This window comes from Lampris incognitus, chromosome 20 (genome assembly GCF_029633865.1).
Source record: "Lampris incognitus isolate fLamInc1 chromosome 20, fLamInc1.hap2, whole genome shotgun sequence".
Classification (NCBI taxonomy): Eukaryota; Metazoa; Chordata; class Actinopteri; order Lampriformes; family Lampridae; genus Lampris; species Lampris incognitus.
Window position 1 is genome coordinate 31,715,960 of NC_079230.1, and position 17,216 is coordinate 31,733,175.

Sequence of the window (17,216 nt, forward strand, 5' to 3'; positions counted from 1 at the left end):
TAGTAGTAGTAGTAGTAGTAGCCTTAGTAGTAGCAGTAGTAGCATTAGCAGAAGTAGTAGTAGCCTTAGTACTAGTAGTGGCAGTAGCTGCAGCAGTAGTAGTAGTAGCCTTAGTAGTAGTAGTAGTAGTAGTAGTAGCAGTAGCAGTAGTAGTAGCGTAGTAGTAGTAGTAGCCTTGGTAGTAGTAGTAGTAGCAGTAGTAGTAGTAAAAGTAGAAGTAGAGTAGTAGTAGTAGTAGCAGAAGTAGTAGTAGTGGTAGCTATAGCAGAAGTAGTAGTAGTAGGAGTAGTAGGAGTAGCAGTAGTAGTAGTAGCAGAAGAAGTAGTAGTAGTAGAATTAGAAGTAGAGTAGTAGTAGTAGTATTAGTAGTAAAAGTAGAAAGAGTATTAGTAGTTGTAGCAGTAGTAGTAGTAGTAGCCTTAGCAGTAACAGAAGTAGTAGTAGTAGTAGTAGTAGTAGCAGCAGCTGTAGTATTTTAATCATGATTATCCTGACTACCATTATGGTAGTTTTTACATTCAAGAGTTTGTAAGAGAGTACACGTTTCTGTGTCAAACACTGTCGACAACACGTCACAGGAAAACTAGGAGAAAGGAGACAGTGGTGGTTTCACCTGGCTCCTCAGCAGCCAGGAGGGACCTGCCAGGTTGTAAAACTACAAACCTCATTTCAAACGCAGTACCTGAGTGCACGTGCTCATGCAGAACGCACGTGCTCCTGCAGAACGCACGTGCTCCCGCAGAACGCACGTACAGGTGGCGGGAAATAAGCAGAACAAAAGAAACATGCTGGCTGCGTGCAGAGGAAGCTCAGTTGTAACACAGGTTCAAGACCCAACCCGGAAGAGCCCTGACGGAAGCACGTGGCTGGCACTGCTCTCCGGTACTTCCGGTGTGTGATGTTCATCACTGGCACTTTCAAGTGTTTTTAACTTGTGGAATAAATGAATGTCTAACTAGAAATGTTTGTCCTGGCGTTTCTGACGCGCAGCATGGAAGAGGAAAGTACAAGTACGTTTAAAACTACATGACGAGCACATCGCTGATCCTAATCACAGCGCTCCGGCAAACAGGAGGAACCACTCGAACAAAAGCTATACTCACATATCCAGGCGAGCTCCTGTTCACCTGTGTTCCACCACAAAGCTCATGGTGGTCCCGTCAAAGGAGGGCGGCGCAATGATCCGGGGCCCCTGCTGGGAGGTGATGCTGATGACGGGCTGTTTGGTGTCGGAGAAGCCCTGTGGCGCCCTGTTTGTGGGGACGGTCTGCTGTACTGGGGAGCCGACTTGCGGATACTTCCCAGTGGCCATGTAGTAGGGGCTCTCCATATAGATCCCCTCCGCACGCTGGGAAGACATTTTCCCGCCACTGTCGGCATCCGACTGCACAGACATCTGGGACTGGGCAAGCATCCGCGCTGGAATCACAGGCGGCGACGGCATGAAACTGGGGTAGATCATGTAAGTGTGTCCGTAGGCCCCTGGACTCAGTGCCAAAGGAGAGATGGGCATAGGCACAGGGGTCATGGGGGGCTGTGGTATGGGCACATCCACGTACTGGCCCGTCTCAGGGTCAAACAGGCGCTTGGTGGGGGGCTGAAATGGGGTATCCACCAGGTAATAGTTTCCTGTGGTGGGGTCCAGGAGCATTTTCCTCTGCGTGGCCTGGAAGGGCTCCAGGGTCGGGGCAGGGGTGACGGTGGGGGAAAAGCAGTAGACCTGCGGCTGGCCTGAGGGCACGGTCAGAGGCATGGAGTGGAAGATGGCCGCAGCGGGCATCTCTGGGGACTGCGCATCCATGATTATGCTGGAGCGTTTGGGTGACTGACGGTGCTCCTGCTGCACCCTGGTGGCACCACTTAGGCTCGGACCCACGTGTCCCAAGGGACTGGCTGGCTGTGATTTGGTGACTGGATTACCGAATGCATAGAGTGACGTTTTTTCGGGACCTGACGAGGCAGAGGCTGGTTTGCTGTGGTTGGTGAGGGACTTGACAGGAATGGTAAGGTAGTTCTCAGAATCAGCAGAGGCACTGAGGGGGTTTTGGCTGCACCTCTCTACCTCACCAGTCGACTTCTCCTTGCTCTCCCCCTTTTGCTTTGTCTTGCTGATTTTTAATGACACAGGCAACTTGGGAGAATGTGGGATAAATCCTCTTCCACCGTAAGGTGTCTGCATTGCAGAAGGTGGCTGGGGAGTCTTCCCCTTATTGTCTGTGGCGGTGTTTGACGGAGCAGTTTGGTTGAATACACCGAGGTTGAAGATGTGTTTGCTCTCGGTGGTACCAGCGCTTTGACCTGACAATGGCCTACTACCAAGCCTCTCCTCACGGCTCTCTGCCTCCTGGCTGAGAAACGTTTTTGGGGTGGGTCTCTCCTCTTTCTTGAACATGTTGTCGGTACCAGGGGATGTTGTCATGGCTGACGGGATCTTGCCTGCCTCCTCCTCGGGGCCTCCCTGCTCCTCAGTGGCGATCAAGGAAAGCACGTGGCTACCTGTTAAAGGATGGGGCTTGCCTTTTCTCTTCCATTCCTTTTTATCAAAAATGTAAAGTTGCTCCATTGTCTTGACTGCTGCTTGGAGTTTTTCCAAGGCCACCTGGTTGGTGAGCTTCGATTCCGGTGTCTTATCGGCAAGGTCGGCTGTTTTCTCTTGTTTCCAAGATGCTGTTTTGGTTTCACTTCTCAATCCTGCATCCCCCTTGGAGGAATCTTCTTTGAATGGCTTTTTCTCTAGTGGCTTTTTGATGAGCAGAGCGCCACCCTTAGCACCCTCTGGAGAGGATCTGTCCAGCTCCAACGAATCTTCCTTCACACCATGTTTAGATAAGTCACTTAGATTGCCAGCTTGCTTCCCGGTGCTATTTGTATTCACAGACTGACATTTTATCACTATCGGAGAAATGGATGCAGGGTTTCGGGAGGGGGCTTGCTTCTTTGGCTCTGCGTGTGAGTCGGCAGTACCCAAGTAGGATTTACCGTCATTATCCAAAGACACAAAGTGGTAGGAACTTTTCACCAGTTTGCGCACGTCTCTGACTTGGTGTATGGGCGTCTGCAGCTTCCCTTTGTTATCTCTTATGTCTCGAACCATGAAATGTGGTACTTTATCTGAGGACTCACCCTTCAACGCTGCAGCAAGCGCCTGGCATCTGAAGTCATCGGGTCGTAACAGCTGGGCCGTGTTACAGCCATTGCTGGGAGGGCGCAGTTTTGACGTGCCAACAGGCTCTTTCCTGCTGTCTCTGACGCTCCTGAGATTAATTTTGATTTCCGGAGATTTTGACGTTGCAACAGGTCTGGAATCTGCGACGCGTAAGGTGTTGGAGCCCACCTTCAGCCGTCCTCCTCCTCCTCGCTCTTCTTCGTCAATGGGCGCGTCCACAGAATAATTGATAGTCGGCAACTGCTCTGGAAAGTCGCCGTCGCTGGACAGCAGTTGAATACTTGGCACAAACAAATGTGACATTTTAGTAAGCTTACTGTTGTCTGAATTGATGTCCCGGTTTTTCTCTCCCAGGTTGTCCCTACATGAAGCTACTCTACTCTCTGGAGTACTATGATCGTCTTTGTGTCCCTTTTGAAACTCTAGCTCGCCGTCCCGCCAGGATCTGAACGCGCTATTTTGGCTCCGAAGCAGCATGCTTTTGGCCGCTTCTAATGCTCCTTTTTTAGTATCGATTCCGGCTTCATTTGTTGATTCTAAATTGGTTTCTGATGCGAGGGTTGAAAAGTCTCGTCTCTGACAATCACTTTTGGTTTCGCCCGAGTCACTGTCCACTATGTCCCCCAGTTCATCCACGCACACAATGGCATACTCAGAGCTGTCCTCCGAGACTTTGGAGCTCTGGCCGTGTAAAGAACTGGGCTCCCTCGAAGTCGCCCTTTCCTTGCGGCTTTTTTCCCTTTCCGGCTGGGCAAAGCACGGGGAGGGGTTGTGATGGGGCTCAGAGATCTCCCCTCTTTCCATTTTGCGCTCCTGCTCAAACTGCATTTTCTTCGATATGACATTTTTAATAATGCTCGAAGCGAATATGGCTTTCTTGTGCGTGTCTTCCATGCCTTCCGCCGCATTACAGGCTGGATTTCGAGCCCCGCTTCTCTGCCCGGTTTGCGAGGTGTGGGTAACTTTATCTGTGGAACGTGATCCCGAGGCGCTTTGTGCACATTTCGAACGTATTTCCTCCCCGGACAGCCCCGATTTCATATTGCACCGGAAATTCAGCGTCTCTGTGAGCGTTATCACTCCGCTGCGCCCCTGACCAAATTTCCCCATGAGTTCAATTTTCTTGGTCGAGGTCGACGCACTGTGGGGATTGCCGCTTAAAGTGAAGATCTTGCTTGTGGGCGGTGGGAGACTCGCAAGTGCAATGTCCTTATAACCTTTATTGTCAATCTTTTTGGCAACCTCTAATGATGATGACGGATTTTTGTGGGACATAATACTTTGGTCTATTCCCTGCGACATGTTCACTTTGCCGTACTGCAGATCAACAATCGTTGACCAGCGGTTTATCCCCAGCCCATGCTCCGATGCCGAGGACTCGCTAGACGTGCTGAAGTTGATTGCGTCAAAATACGGGTAGGCTAAACTTTTGAACGCCCGGGCCGTCAAGTTGCGCACTTCCTTGTCTGCGTCGTCAAGTTCACTTACAGCGCTTGATGTACCGCTGGAGTACTCAGCGAGCTCTTTCCCCGTTAGCTTTCTGCCAAAGTGCAGCCGTCCGGGCGTGGCAATGAAACACTTAGCGGTGTCACAGAGCTGCTCCGCTTTCCCATCGGCTCCTCTGAAAATATAGCGGCTCACGTCTCCGGCGCGCTTGGCATGGTAGATAATATTTTCCTTTTCTTGGATGTTGCTAGGTTCATTTATAGCTCGGGCAGTGGTTTTGATTGACACGTGGATCTGTCCCGAGGCGTTTCCGCCGCTCCTCTGGGTCTTAGACAGACTTCTTCCATCCGGACTGGCGGAGCGCTTGGCCGCGTCACGTGTGCCGACGGCCGCCTGCTCCCCTTTCCCCCTCTCGCCCCTTTCCCCCAACGCGCCGTCGCCGTCAAAAGACGCGTAATGCACAAAGGAGTACGCCTGGTTGTCATTCTCGAGGTCCCAAGTCGAGGACCCGACTCCAGTGTCATTATCCCCCTCGTGATCGGAGAGCTCAGACAGCTGGATTTCGTGCGTGGTAATGTAGTGGGACTCGTCGTCCGCCGCGCACGAGCCGCAGTCGTCCGAAAGAACCAAAGTCACGTCATCCTCAAAATCGTCCTCATAATCATCCTCACAATCATCCGACTCGCTTTTCCCACTCAGGCACTCATCAGCATAGCGCAACTCTTCCTCGCCGGTCGGGCTTGCGCCCTCTTCTCTTTGGGACACGCTGCAGTGCGCTCCGCACCGTCCATCGTCAACTTCTTCACGTGTTCCGCAGTCCGCTAATTTGTCGTGAAGGACAGGAAGTACAGATGAACGGGGTTTGAAAGAAACACTTGTGCCCTCTTTTACACACCTCTCAACCTTGGCATCCTTTATCTTAATGACTTCGGTATTCATTTCATCCACCACCTTTCTTCGCGCAGGACTGATGTCCGCCGCGTTCAGGCGGCCGTTCGTCTTATCAGCCTTGTTTTCTGGAGAAGGGTTGGGGTCCCCCTCTGTGGAGAGGCGGCGATATTCACTTTTCACTCCGTCTGTCTTTGATTCGCGTAAATCCAAATCGACGGCTTCCTCTGGCGGCGCAGCCTTTTGGCACAATCTCCCCGTGCCCTTGGCAAGAGCGGCTTTCTGCTCAGACGTCCCTTTAGTCCTCATGCCGGAGCGCCGGACATCTGGCGGACATCCGATGGACATCTGATGGACGGCGGCCACATCTGCTCCAGCACGGAGCCACGGAGGTGCGCTTCCCCAGGACCGCTTCGGTCTGCACACTGACCACGGCGCACCAGCGCTGGAGCGGCGGGATGGATGTGCGTGTGTGGAGATGGAGAAAGATGGACAGAGAGAGAGAGAGAGAGAGAGAGCGAGAGAGAGCGAGACAGACAGACAGACAGACAGACAGACAGACAGACAGACAGACAGACAGACAGAGAGCCTGTCGCCGGTAGCCGTCCGCCTGGCGCTCAGTCGTGACTGTCACTGTGGATGCCACCGGACACGGAGGCACCCCAGACATCCCATCTCCTCTAGTCTCATCTCACCTCATCTCATCTCTCCTCATTTCCTCTCATCTCATCTCCATATAAAGTCCAAAGCAGGCCGTCTAAAATTGATCAGACAGACACCACCTAACCAGTCCGGATCCTCTGCCTTTTGACTTCGAGGTGTGCTGAACAAACGTGTAGGTGCAACTATACCAGACCCACTGCTGGAGACAAGAAATTACGCACGAAATGCCAACAGATATTTCAGACGGTGAAGAATGGACGGCGTATTTTGTTTCGTCTCAGACGTGTCAACCAACCAACCAACAACCACACACACACACACACACACACACACACAAATTCCCAACTGTTGCTGTGCAATATTTAACTCAAATCATAAAGCAGCAGCTGCCTCTGACGTCACTCTATGATACTGTACCTCACCAGCAGCCTCTCTGACGTCACTCTATGATACTGTACCTTACCAGCAGCCTCTCTGACGTCACTCTATGATACTGTACCTCACCAGAAGCCTCTCTGACGTCACTCTATGATACTGTACCTTACCAGCAGCCTCTCTGACGTCACTCTATGACCTCACCAGTTGCATGCCATCACATCCAACTATGTACTGATGTTTACTGCAGTTGTAATTAACACCTTGCAAAGCAATTCTTCTTTTTCTTTCTTCTTGTTCTTCTTCTTTCTATCATTATTATGATTATTATTACTATTATTGTTATTGTTATTTCTTCTTTTTTGTGTAACGACCCCGAATGATAAGAACCGCTAGCCCGTGGCTGACGGGTCGGACCATTTAGTCGACTGGTTAACGTAGTCGCCCGCGGTGCAGCGGTTCCGGGTTCGCATCCTGGCTGCGGCGGTTCCCGACTGCCCCCTGAATTCGCTACATTTGTCTTTGTTCTTCCGTGGTATGGATGAGCTATGCACCTTGTAAGGCCCTGTCTGTCCTTGTGCCACGTGTATTCTACAGTACGTACTGTAAACTATGTGGTAGTGCGTAAGCTGTGCATGTTTAGTTGTTCCACGGTATCAGTGACACGTGACAAGATTTTGTATTGACAAATAAAGTGTTTTCTGATTCGGATTCCCTGTTCTGGATTGATGGAATAACTGTTCTTGGCTGATGGAATCAGCCTCAGCACCGTGCATGACTGTTCATAGACCTGCATAATCCTAACAGATTAAGAGGGTGAATGTCGTGAATGGACTTTATGCTCTTCCACATCACATCATTGTTTCGCATGCCTCTCGGCACCATGGACAGCACCCATGTTTACTTTTTTGCCTGCCACCAAAGGTCCAGTTATCCAGCCTTTTATGACTGTGCCATGTACTTGAAGGGCCATCACATTAAGAGAGTGATTATAAAGTGAGGGATGAACTTATTGGGTTATCCCCTTCAGTAACTCACATACTAGTTTTAACGTGCTTGTGCAATGCAGCCACGTAATGGTACCAAGACCATCGTCCAGTCGACAGGTTGCATCTGCTGTGCATCTAGATGAACTGGCATGTATAAGACTGCCCAGAGCAGATGTCATACAGCTCCAAATATGCCATTCCAGACAACTTTTCGTTAGGGAATGTGTTGAAAGTCTCGTTACCTACCTGCCCTTAGGAACCCCAGTAGTCACCTAAAACTGCCCGCAGGGGTAGAATAACTGTAAACCTAGCCCAACAAACAGGATAAAATTAGAGCGCTATTTTAGAAAGCCAGTCTGATGACTGCAGGTCGTGACAAGATACAGTTTCTTTTGGTGTCTGCATTAAAACAGCAGGTGGTAAAAGATGTGCTGCAAAACACAACTAGTTAACAAGCAAATGCATGCAGGCATGAAGGCTGCACATATAAAGTACAGTACACATATAAAGTACAGTATACATATAAAGTACAGTACACATATAAAGTACAGTACACATGTTCCATCTCATTCCAGCCACCATGTAAACCAGCATTTCACTTGTTCAGGGGCTTCTCTGAGGAATTCCCTGCTTATATGTAGTATCCAACAAACACCGTGACTGTTATTAACACTTAAATCATGTGTCACGAATTAGTCAGTGATGAAGAAGTCTTATGAAACACTGCTGTAAATACCACCCAGTCCCCATGGTGAGGTAAGATGACTTCTCTAGCTACAAATAAAAATTCCAGACAGTTTCACTCAACTTATTTATGAGGAGCAACACAGTGACGACAGGAAAGACAAGATGAAGCAGCAATAGTGGGCAGTTTGGTATGAGAAAAATACAAAATATATTTGTATCAAAAGTACAATAACTCTGTTGAAATATTTAGGGAGAGTACAGGACTTTGACAATGTCCTGTTCAATGGCTATGATGTAATGCTGGGGTTGCTAGTGAAAGACTGCACACTGGCCTTCAAATAACAATGATTTATTCCTGTCATTACAATATGCTAACTGAGATTGGGGTTTGAATGTGTATGTGAACAAAAAAAAGTTTTCTTCTGCTTAGTATGGGCTTTGCACTTGACCTATATACGTATATAGGTCAAGTGTATGTATGTACATGTATATAGGTCAAGTATATAGGTCATGTATGTATGTATGTATGTATGTATGTATGTATGTATGTATGTATGTATGTATGTATGTATGTATGTATGTATGTATGTATGTATGTATGTATGTATGTATAGGAAGAAAGAAAGAAAGAAAGAAAGAAAGAAAGAATGAAAGAATGAATGAAAGAATGAAAGAAAAAAGAAAGACACTTTATTTGTCAGTGTAAAGCAAGCATACAACGAAATTCATCTTCTGCATTTAACCCATTCTATTGTGTAGGAGCAGTGGGCAGCTGCAGCACCCGGGGACCAACTCCAGTTCTTCTTTCAATTGCCTTGCTCAAGGACAGAGGCAAGAGAATTAACCCTAGCATGCAAGTCTTTCATGGTATGAGGAAACCGGAGCACCCGGAGGAAACCCATCCAGACATGGGGAGATCATGCGAACTCCACACAGAAAGGACCTGGGAGAGCCTTGGGTTTGAACCCAGGACCCTAGCTCTGGCATCCCAGCCAGGATTGACCAGGCCCTGGCTTGTGTCCCAGCAGCATTGGCCCACAGATCACTCCTCCCATAGCCATCTGGATGCCCTCTCTGCAGCCTCCAGGGTAGAATTGATGGCTTTCCTTTTTGCAGTCCCAGTGATACAAAGTAGAGTGTAGATCTTGCACAGTGAGCAGCCAGCAAAGCCTCTACACCCCACTTCATTGGGCTCACAATGCACCTTCCAGCCTCTCCTCCAGCACTGATCCACCAGCTCCTGGTACTTGGACCACTTCCACTCATTTGCTTCCTCCATCCAGTCCTCCCAGGGAACTGTTAGCTCTATAAGGGGCACCTGCATTGAAGAGGCTGATGACATAGCAAAGGCAACGTTCCTCTGTCCGCGGGCTAGCTTGTTGTTGGGCACAGCTTTGGGGATGGCCTCTGTGACTGTCTTTAGCACTTGGTCTTGTCACCAGTGGTATTGGCCCTCTGCCAGGGCTGTTGGGCAGCTGCTGAGGATGTGCTCGAGTGAACCTTTTCCATGGCACAGAAGACATGATGGAGAATCAATCTTGCCCTTGAGATGGAGATTTGCTGAGCTAGGTACAACATCATACACGGCTTGTTCCATGAACTTGATCCGCTGCGGTTCTGCCTGCCAGATATCTGTCCAGGATATCTTCCTATCCACTGCACGCTCCCACCTTGTCCATGCTCCCTGCTGCCGCATGTCTACCATTCTCGACACCTGCCTGCATCTCCTCCAGTACTAGATAGCATCTGTCCTTGCTATGGGCCTTAACATAGTGAGGTTGTGGGATAGCTCCCAGCCCTGCCCATCCAGTTGCCACCGTGGCCCACAAAAGCCTGTGTCTCAGCTGAGACTCTGCTATCTCCAGGCCTCCCTGGGCTCTCCGCTTAGTGCCTGTCCACATCATAATGTCTGCTGACACCACTCTAAGTCCTTGGAGTCCCGATAGAGCAGTGCGTCTCTTGTGCGAGAAACCCTGAACTCCTCGTCAAGGCTGCTGATAGGGAGCTGGAGTTTGTTGCTCCTCCCATGCAGTGCTGCACTACTATGGCTGCGTGGCAGACCCAGCCATCTGTGGGGGTAGCTACTGATCTTTCTCTCCAAGGGCTCAACATTCGACAGGGTTACCTTACACCAGCAGAGGCCAGAGGACTCGAGGTAAGATGCCATATCAGGAAATCCAAGCCTTGAACCTGCCAGGTAGGCCAGACTTATCTACTGTGGTGAGCCAAGTTTCAAGCTTCTTGATGGTTGCTTGGATTGCTGCTACACCCCTGAGGCTACAGTCAAAGACCTTGCCTAGACTCTTGACTGGTTTCTCGATGATGGATGGGATTGAAATGCCATTCAAAAAGAAGTGAAATTTGTCTACCACTTTTCCCCTCTTCAACATGATGGCTCTGGATTTGGCTGGGTTAAAACTCATTCTCGACCAGATGAGCTTCTCCAGGCCCTGGAGTATCTATCTACGACCAGGCACCGATTATGTGGTGGCAGTGAGGTCACCCATAAAGGCTCTGATGGGGGGCTGCTGAATGCCAGACATGGACAGAGGGCCTCTGCACTCAGTTTCAGCTGCCTTGACCACCATATTCATGGCAAGGGCGAAGAGTGTAGCTGAGATGGTACACCCAGTTATATTCCCAGAAGTGACTCTGAGCCTGAAGTTCCCGCAGTAGTTCAGGATGAGGTCCTTGATCTTACTAGGTACATGGTCTTGGTCCAGGGTAGTCTCGACCAGCTTGTCGGATATTGAGCCGTATGCGTTGGTGAGGTCAAGCCAAAGAACAACTAGGTCACTAGATCACCCTTCCCTTCATGCGCCTTCCTGATCAGCTGGGTGACAACTCGTGTGTTCTAGGTACCCCGGAACTCCAAGAATGCCACCTTTCTGTGCCAAAGTGTCAATGTAGGTGTTCTTACAGAGGAAGTCTGTCATCCTTCTGGATAGGACACTGAATATCTTCCCCTTCACAATGAGAAGCAAGATGGATCTGAACTGCTTTAGATTGTTTCAGTTCTCTTCCTTTTGTATCCAGACTCCTTCTGCCTGCCTCCATTGGTCCACTACAGTTCCCCTGTGCCAAATCACCTGCAGAATCTTCCAGAGAACACTGAGGAGCTTTGGGCAACACTTGTATGCTTGATAGTGTACTCCATTGGGTCCCGGAGTGGAGCTGGCTCTGGCTGCAGTAACAACCTCCTGGAATTCCTGCCAGGTGGACTCTCTGGTGTTGAACTTTACTGTGGGAGATGGTATGTCCTACAGAGCTCTGAGGGGCCCTTGCTCTTGCTCCCGATCAGGATCGCTCAGAGTGTTGTGCAGGAAGTGGTCTACCTCTCCCTTAGAGCAGGCAAGACAACCGGTGTGCTTCTGCCTTAGCAGCTGCCTTGTGAATCGAAATTGATCAGCTAGAAACACTACGTTTCCTGGCTCTCTCTCTCTCCTCCGTCTCCTGCGCCATTCTGCTCTGTGCAGGGTAATGAGCTTCTTCATGATGACATAACGGAACTCAGCCAGTGATGGTTTCTCCTCCTCAGCTGCTACCTTGAACTGCCTTGCCATAGTCTGAAACTCTTGCTGCAGTTGGTGGATCTTGTCTGCCCTTCAGTTCGTGGTGTAGTTGGGCCTTGTATATGAAGTATCAAATAAACACCAATGACTGATATTAACACTTAAGTCATGTATAAAAAATGAGTCAGTGATGAAGAAGTCTTATGATGCACTGCTGTAAATGCCACTCATTTCCCATGGTGAGGTAAGATGTCTTCTTTAGCTACAAATAAAAATTCCAGACAGTGTGACTGAGGAGCAACACAGTGGGTTCAAAGATGAATTTAACCAGAAATAATGGAGAGTTTGGTATAAAAAAATATAAATTATATTTGTATCAAAAGTACAATAACTCTGTTGAAGTATTTGGGGAGAGTATAGGACTTTGACAATGTCCTTTATCAGAATTTTCAATAGCTATGATGTATGCTGGGGTTGCTAGTGAAAGACTGTCACCTAGACACTCAAATAGCAATGATTCATTCTTGTCATTATAATATGCTAATTGAGATTGGGGTTTGAATGGGTATGTGAACAAAAAAAAAGTATGTATTTTCTTTATTTTCTTCTGCTTCTGCTGTTATTTATGACTGCCAGTCAGAAGTCAGCTGGTGGCAGGGCCTTTTCCTATCTGGCCCGTTCTTGTGGAATAACCTGCCTGCTGCCATCAGACAATCAGTCTGTTGAGTCCTTTAAATCCACACTTAAAACTCACCTTTTTGCCTTAACCTACAATTAGTTGCCTTTAAGTTGAGAGCTTCACGACCTGTACTGCATGGCGGGTCAGTTTCTGTCTCGGTGAATTTACCAAGCACTGTTCTGCTGATGAGATTATGGAGTATAGATTATTATTGAATAGATATTCTCTTCTCTCCCATGTCTTTTCTCTCTCTGAATGATGTCTTCTCCTTTTTCTTCTTGTCTGTGTGAATGGTGTGATGTGAGTCTCCCTTGTGTGCACGTGTAGTCTGTCCTCCTACCAGGTCTCCATGGTGACGGTGGTCACTACCTAGACACTGCTTGGCATCCCCCTCATCACATCCTTAATATATCTTATAAACACATCCATCCATCCATTATCCAAACCGCTTATCCTTACTCAGGGTCGCGGGAATGCTGGAGCCTATCCCAGCAGTCATTGGGCAGCAGGTGGGGAGACACCCTGGACAGGCTGCCCCGCCATCAATATATTTTATAATTCCATTATAATTGTGTTATCCTCTTTCAAATGTTGTATTGTGTAAATTGTGTAAACACAACATCCATTGCACGTTGTCCATATTGGGAGAGAGATCCTCCTCTGTTGCTCTCCCTGACGTTGCTTCCTATTTTTTCTCCCTGTTGTGATAATGTAACAGTAGCTAATGCTAACTAAAATTAGCACATGTCATCATTTTGTCTCAGTTTGCGTTAGCATAAAAACACTGTTGCTTATGCTGTAAGATAATTTAGCTATACTGACTAATGGAGTGAAGTAGTAAGTATAACCTGGTGTGTTTTCCACATTGACCAAACGAGCCATACCACACTTTCCTCCCCAAGATCTTTCTAGAAACTCGCTCTGATTTAAGTTTGTGCCAAACTGTTTTAAAGTTAGCTAACGTGAATTTAATTAAAATTAGGTTACAATATAATGGTTAGATATTTTCTTCTTCCTTTACTGTGGGGAAGCCTGGCCTGAGTGGCTAAAATGTAGGAGGCAGACTCAGAACTGTTTCCATTCAACCAGCGTGACTTATTTACAGGGTGTGGCTACATGTGAAACAACAAACAAATATGTACAAAGCAAAGGAAACAACTTAACAGTTAACACGACTTAACTGAACAAAACTCAACTCATAATAATAGAAGTTAAATTAACAGCACATGCACACATCTACACCCTGACGTCCTCCCTCCTAACAACTCCAAGGCTACTGCTTAAATCCTCCCTTGGAGTTGATCAGCAGCACCTGAGTCCAGGCTGCACCTCTGTGGCAGGGAAAGCCAACACCTGTCAACAGCTGAGATGGATGATGGGACAAATGGCGTGTTCTCACCCACTTTGTCACATTTACATTTGGTCTTTTCCATCATTCTAAAATTCTAGTTCATTCATCATCAGTCATGATGCATCTGAAGGGTCTGGTGACTCATATCTTCCTGTATTGTTGAAGCCGTCTGCCTCTCTGTGTTTACTGAGTGTCTGTCTAAGACCACAAACTAGACGATTGTAAACTCTGGACCCTTTACAGGATTTCTCTTAATTACCTGCTATTTCTTAAAGAACTGTACTACGCAACAAACCAACTCATTTTAAGAACAATGCCACTGAAATATTTAAGTGCATTTTTCATGAAGGCTTATTTTAAGAGAAATTTGAATAGATCTAATTTCTAATTTCTCATTAAGCAAAAACATACAAATCAAATTAAATTAGTTAACTGGAACTTCAGCTCAGATTCTGAGTTGAAGAGGCGAGCTGAGCTTGGCGTTGACTGTGTTTTTAGTGTCGTCGTGGTCCTCTGACTTAGAAGTGGACAGAAGAATCCAAGCGGCCACAAAAGCCTTCGGTGCCCTCCACAAACGACTTTGGTCCCACCATGACATCAGGCTGACAACAAAGATCAAGGTCTACAACACAGCTGCTCTCCCATCTCTACTATACGCCACTGAATGCATGACCCTGTATCGCAAGCACATCAAGAAGCTCACCAGCATACAGCTGCGTCATCTGCGAAGGCTGCTGTGAATCAGATGGGAGGACAAGGTGCCTGACGTGGAAGTATTGAGACGTGCTGGTACTGTCAGTGTTGAGCCCTAATAACAGCCTTCCAGCTCAGATGGGCTGGCCACGAGAGAAGAATGCCAGACAACCGCCTACCAAAAGAGGTTTTCTACGCGGAGCTGTGCCAGGGAAAACGGAGGCAGGTGCCAGGTAGACCAGAAGCTATGCTTCAAAGATGTGCTCAAGCGCCAGATGAAGATCTGGGGCATAAATGACTCCGGCTGAGAGACAGTGGCCCTGGACAGACAGAGATGGTGCTCCACAGTAAGGCAGTCGAGAACAGCTGTTGAACAAAAGAGACAAGAAGCCTATGATGAGGCCCACCATGCAAGACAAGACATAACAGACCAACTCAAACAACATTCGTCTGTCAGAAATGTGGACGATATTGTCGTTCTAATGCGGGCCTGATGGCCCACAGGCGTGCTGCTGAGCTTAAACTGCATCACAGTCATCATCGTTTCGACGGAGAAGAATATCATTGTCATCGTGGGGAGAGCGAGGCGGTGTGTCGAAGGTGTTTGGCTGGGGGAGCTGGTGCTGGATCGGCTGAGGGAGCTTAGTCTGCTGCATTCGGTGGGACCACGGCCCTGACTGGAGCCGCGCCCGAAGAGGAAATACTGAGGGCAGTCTGACAGGATGCTGGAGCAGGGCAGGCTAAGCTAACTGCTAGCCCATGCAGACGGGCAGGTCTGACAGTCATCCTGGCTGGTGTTCGTTCACCTGGACAGTGATTTTTTTAAATAATAATAATAATTATAAACTTTATTTGTGTCGCACCTTTCATACATAAAATACAGCTCAAAGTGCTTTACATTAAAAACGAGGGAAGCAATAAAACTCCACAACAACACAGATAAACTAAGATAAAAGTAATAAAACACAGACCTAGGCAAGAGTAAAAAATAAGAGTAAAAGAAATAAAGTGGAATGAATTAAAAGCTAGAGCATAAAAATGGGTCTTGAGCTGACTCTTGAAACTACCTGTGGACGCTGCTTCTCTTCTTTGTTGGGGGAGTCTGTTCCAAGCCGCCGGTGCATCAAAACACAACACTGCTACAACACACTTTGTGTAGTTCCTCTAGGGACAGTGAGCAGACCAGCACCAGAGGGTCTGAGAGAGACCGGCTCCGAACACCACCAGATAAGCAGTCAGATGGGTATGAGGGGGTAAACCATGTAGAGCTTTAAACACAAGTACAAGAATTTTAAAATCAATCCTCAATGCTACAAGAAGCCAGTGTAAAGACCCTAAAACTGGGGTCATGTGACCTCTCGTCCTGGTTTTTGTTATGACCCTTGCTGCCGTGTTCCGTACTAGTTGCAGCCTATCGATACTTTTTTGGGTAAACCAGTAAGAAGTGCACTGCAGTAGTCTAGACGCGAAGACATAAAGGCATGCGTCACCTTTTAGTTTAGATATATGTGTTAGTGTGGATATATGTGTGTTACTTCCTATGGGGTGGTTGGATTTGAGTTGAGTTTAGTCAGAGATTTTTGTTTAGTTTAAGTACAAACTTGTGAAAGTTATTTCGTTTACATGTAGTTAAATTGTAACATTGTTTGAATTGTTAGTTACATAAGTGAATCTGAGTATTGATAATAATAATGAGATTTATTCCAGCTCCGATTGTATGTGATTTCTGTGTGCTTGATAAGGACTTTTATTGCGAAATTCTATTGGCGAGAAATGCATGCATCCGGGGTCTCAGTTAGGGAGCTGCTGTGATTGGCTGATTTACGTTCTGGGGGTGACGTCAAGAAAGTTAATGCAGTTTCAGAGCGGGGACTCTTTAGTATGACGGGACGAGGACGGACTGGTGAGTGATTGCAAGAGTGAGTGAGTTATATTGTGTTAGCTTTGAGTTGAGGGTACTTGAAGGATGTATGTTTGTATTTTGTGTGTTTTCTTTTTCAAGGTTCGTAACCTGTTGGTTAAAAATAAAGAAATGTTCGACCATTGAGTGACGTCCTGTTCATCCTCGCCTCAGCTGCAGGGCTTGTTTGAGAGTTAGCAGCACAGTTACGAACCACCACGACGGCAGAAGAGTTGCTGAACCGTCGCCTGGAAGAGAAAGGTTGTGGTATCCATGTTGTTGGTGTAAACGTAATAAACCCGCACATAAGGCCACTAGGGTCAGCGAGCAGGTGGAGAAATTTCCCTTTCAACAACGTACCTGTTTGTAGCTAGCATGCTAGCTCAGGTCCGTGTAGCTAACTAAAGTAAGGGCTCAGCTAGCAGTTTAGGAAGCTAACGCTGCTAGCTAAAGTAAGCACAGCTAGTAGGCTATGAAGCTAGTGTGCTAGCTAGCAATTATGAGAGTTAGCAAGGGAAAGCTAACGTGAGTTAGCATCGGAAGCTAACGTAATTACCATAACAAAAACTGACGTGAGCTAGCAAGGAAAGCTAGCCCAGCCAGTAGAATAGGAGCTGGTTAACTAAACAGCTACCTGCTGATGCCAGTGATCACATTTAGCAGCCGTCTAAATTAATGACCTAAGCTTTAGCTTAGTTTCTAGCGTACCTGGGTAGCAAGCCGGCGGGGGAAGGTGAGACCTTCCCCACTTTATTTATTTGTGTTGTTTTTTATTTTCGGCGGTATCCCCGGGGGGACCCCTGGTGAGCCCGGTAACGCCGCTGAAGACTAGTCAGGCTGAGCTAGTCAGGGCAGAAGATTCTGAGC

General features: G+C 47.6%; 1 protein-coding gene across 1 annotated transcript; it reads right to left on the minus strand.

The window, feature by feature from the left end:
* Positions 1-1,123: 1,123 nt before the first annotated feature.
* On the minus strand, positions 1,124-5,809 carry c20h4orf54 (chromosome 20 C4orf54 homolog). The gene is made up of 2 exons (XM_056300243.1): positions 1,956-5,809; positions 1,124-1,859 (listed from the first exon to the last, which is right to left on the minus strand). Exons 1-2 carry the CDS (start codon positions 5,807-5,809, stop codon positions 1,124-1,126), a joined length of 4,590 nt encoding a protein of 1,529 aa, XP_056156218.1.
* Between the last annotated feature and the right edge of the window lie 11,407 nt (positions 5,810-17,216).

Bases quoted from the DNA above. Each gene is read 5' to 3' on its own strand.
- c20h4orf54 (XM_056300243.1), bottom strand. From the start codon at position 5,809: ATGAGGACTAAAGGGACGTCTGAGCAGAAAGCCGCTCTTGCCAAGGGC. The intron at 1,860-1,955 runs GTCAGGTCCCGA...TCCGAGCCTAAG, and splicing joins AGCAAACCAGCCTCTGCCTC to TGGTGCCACCAGGGTGCAGC.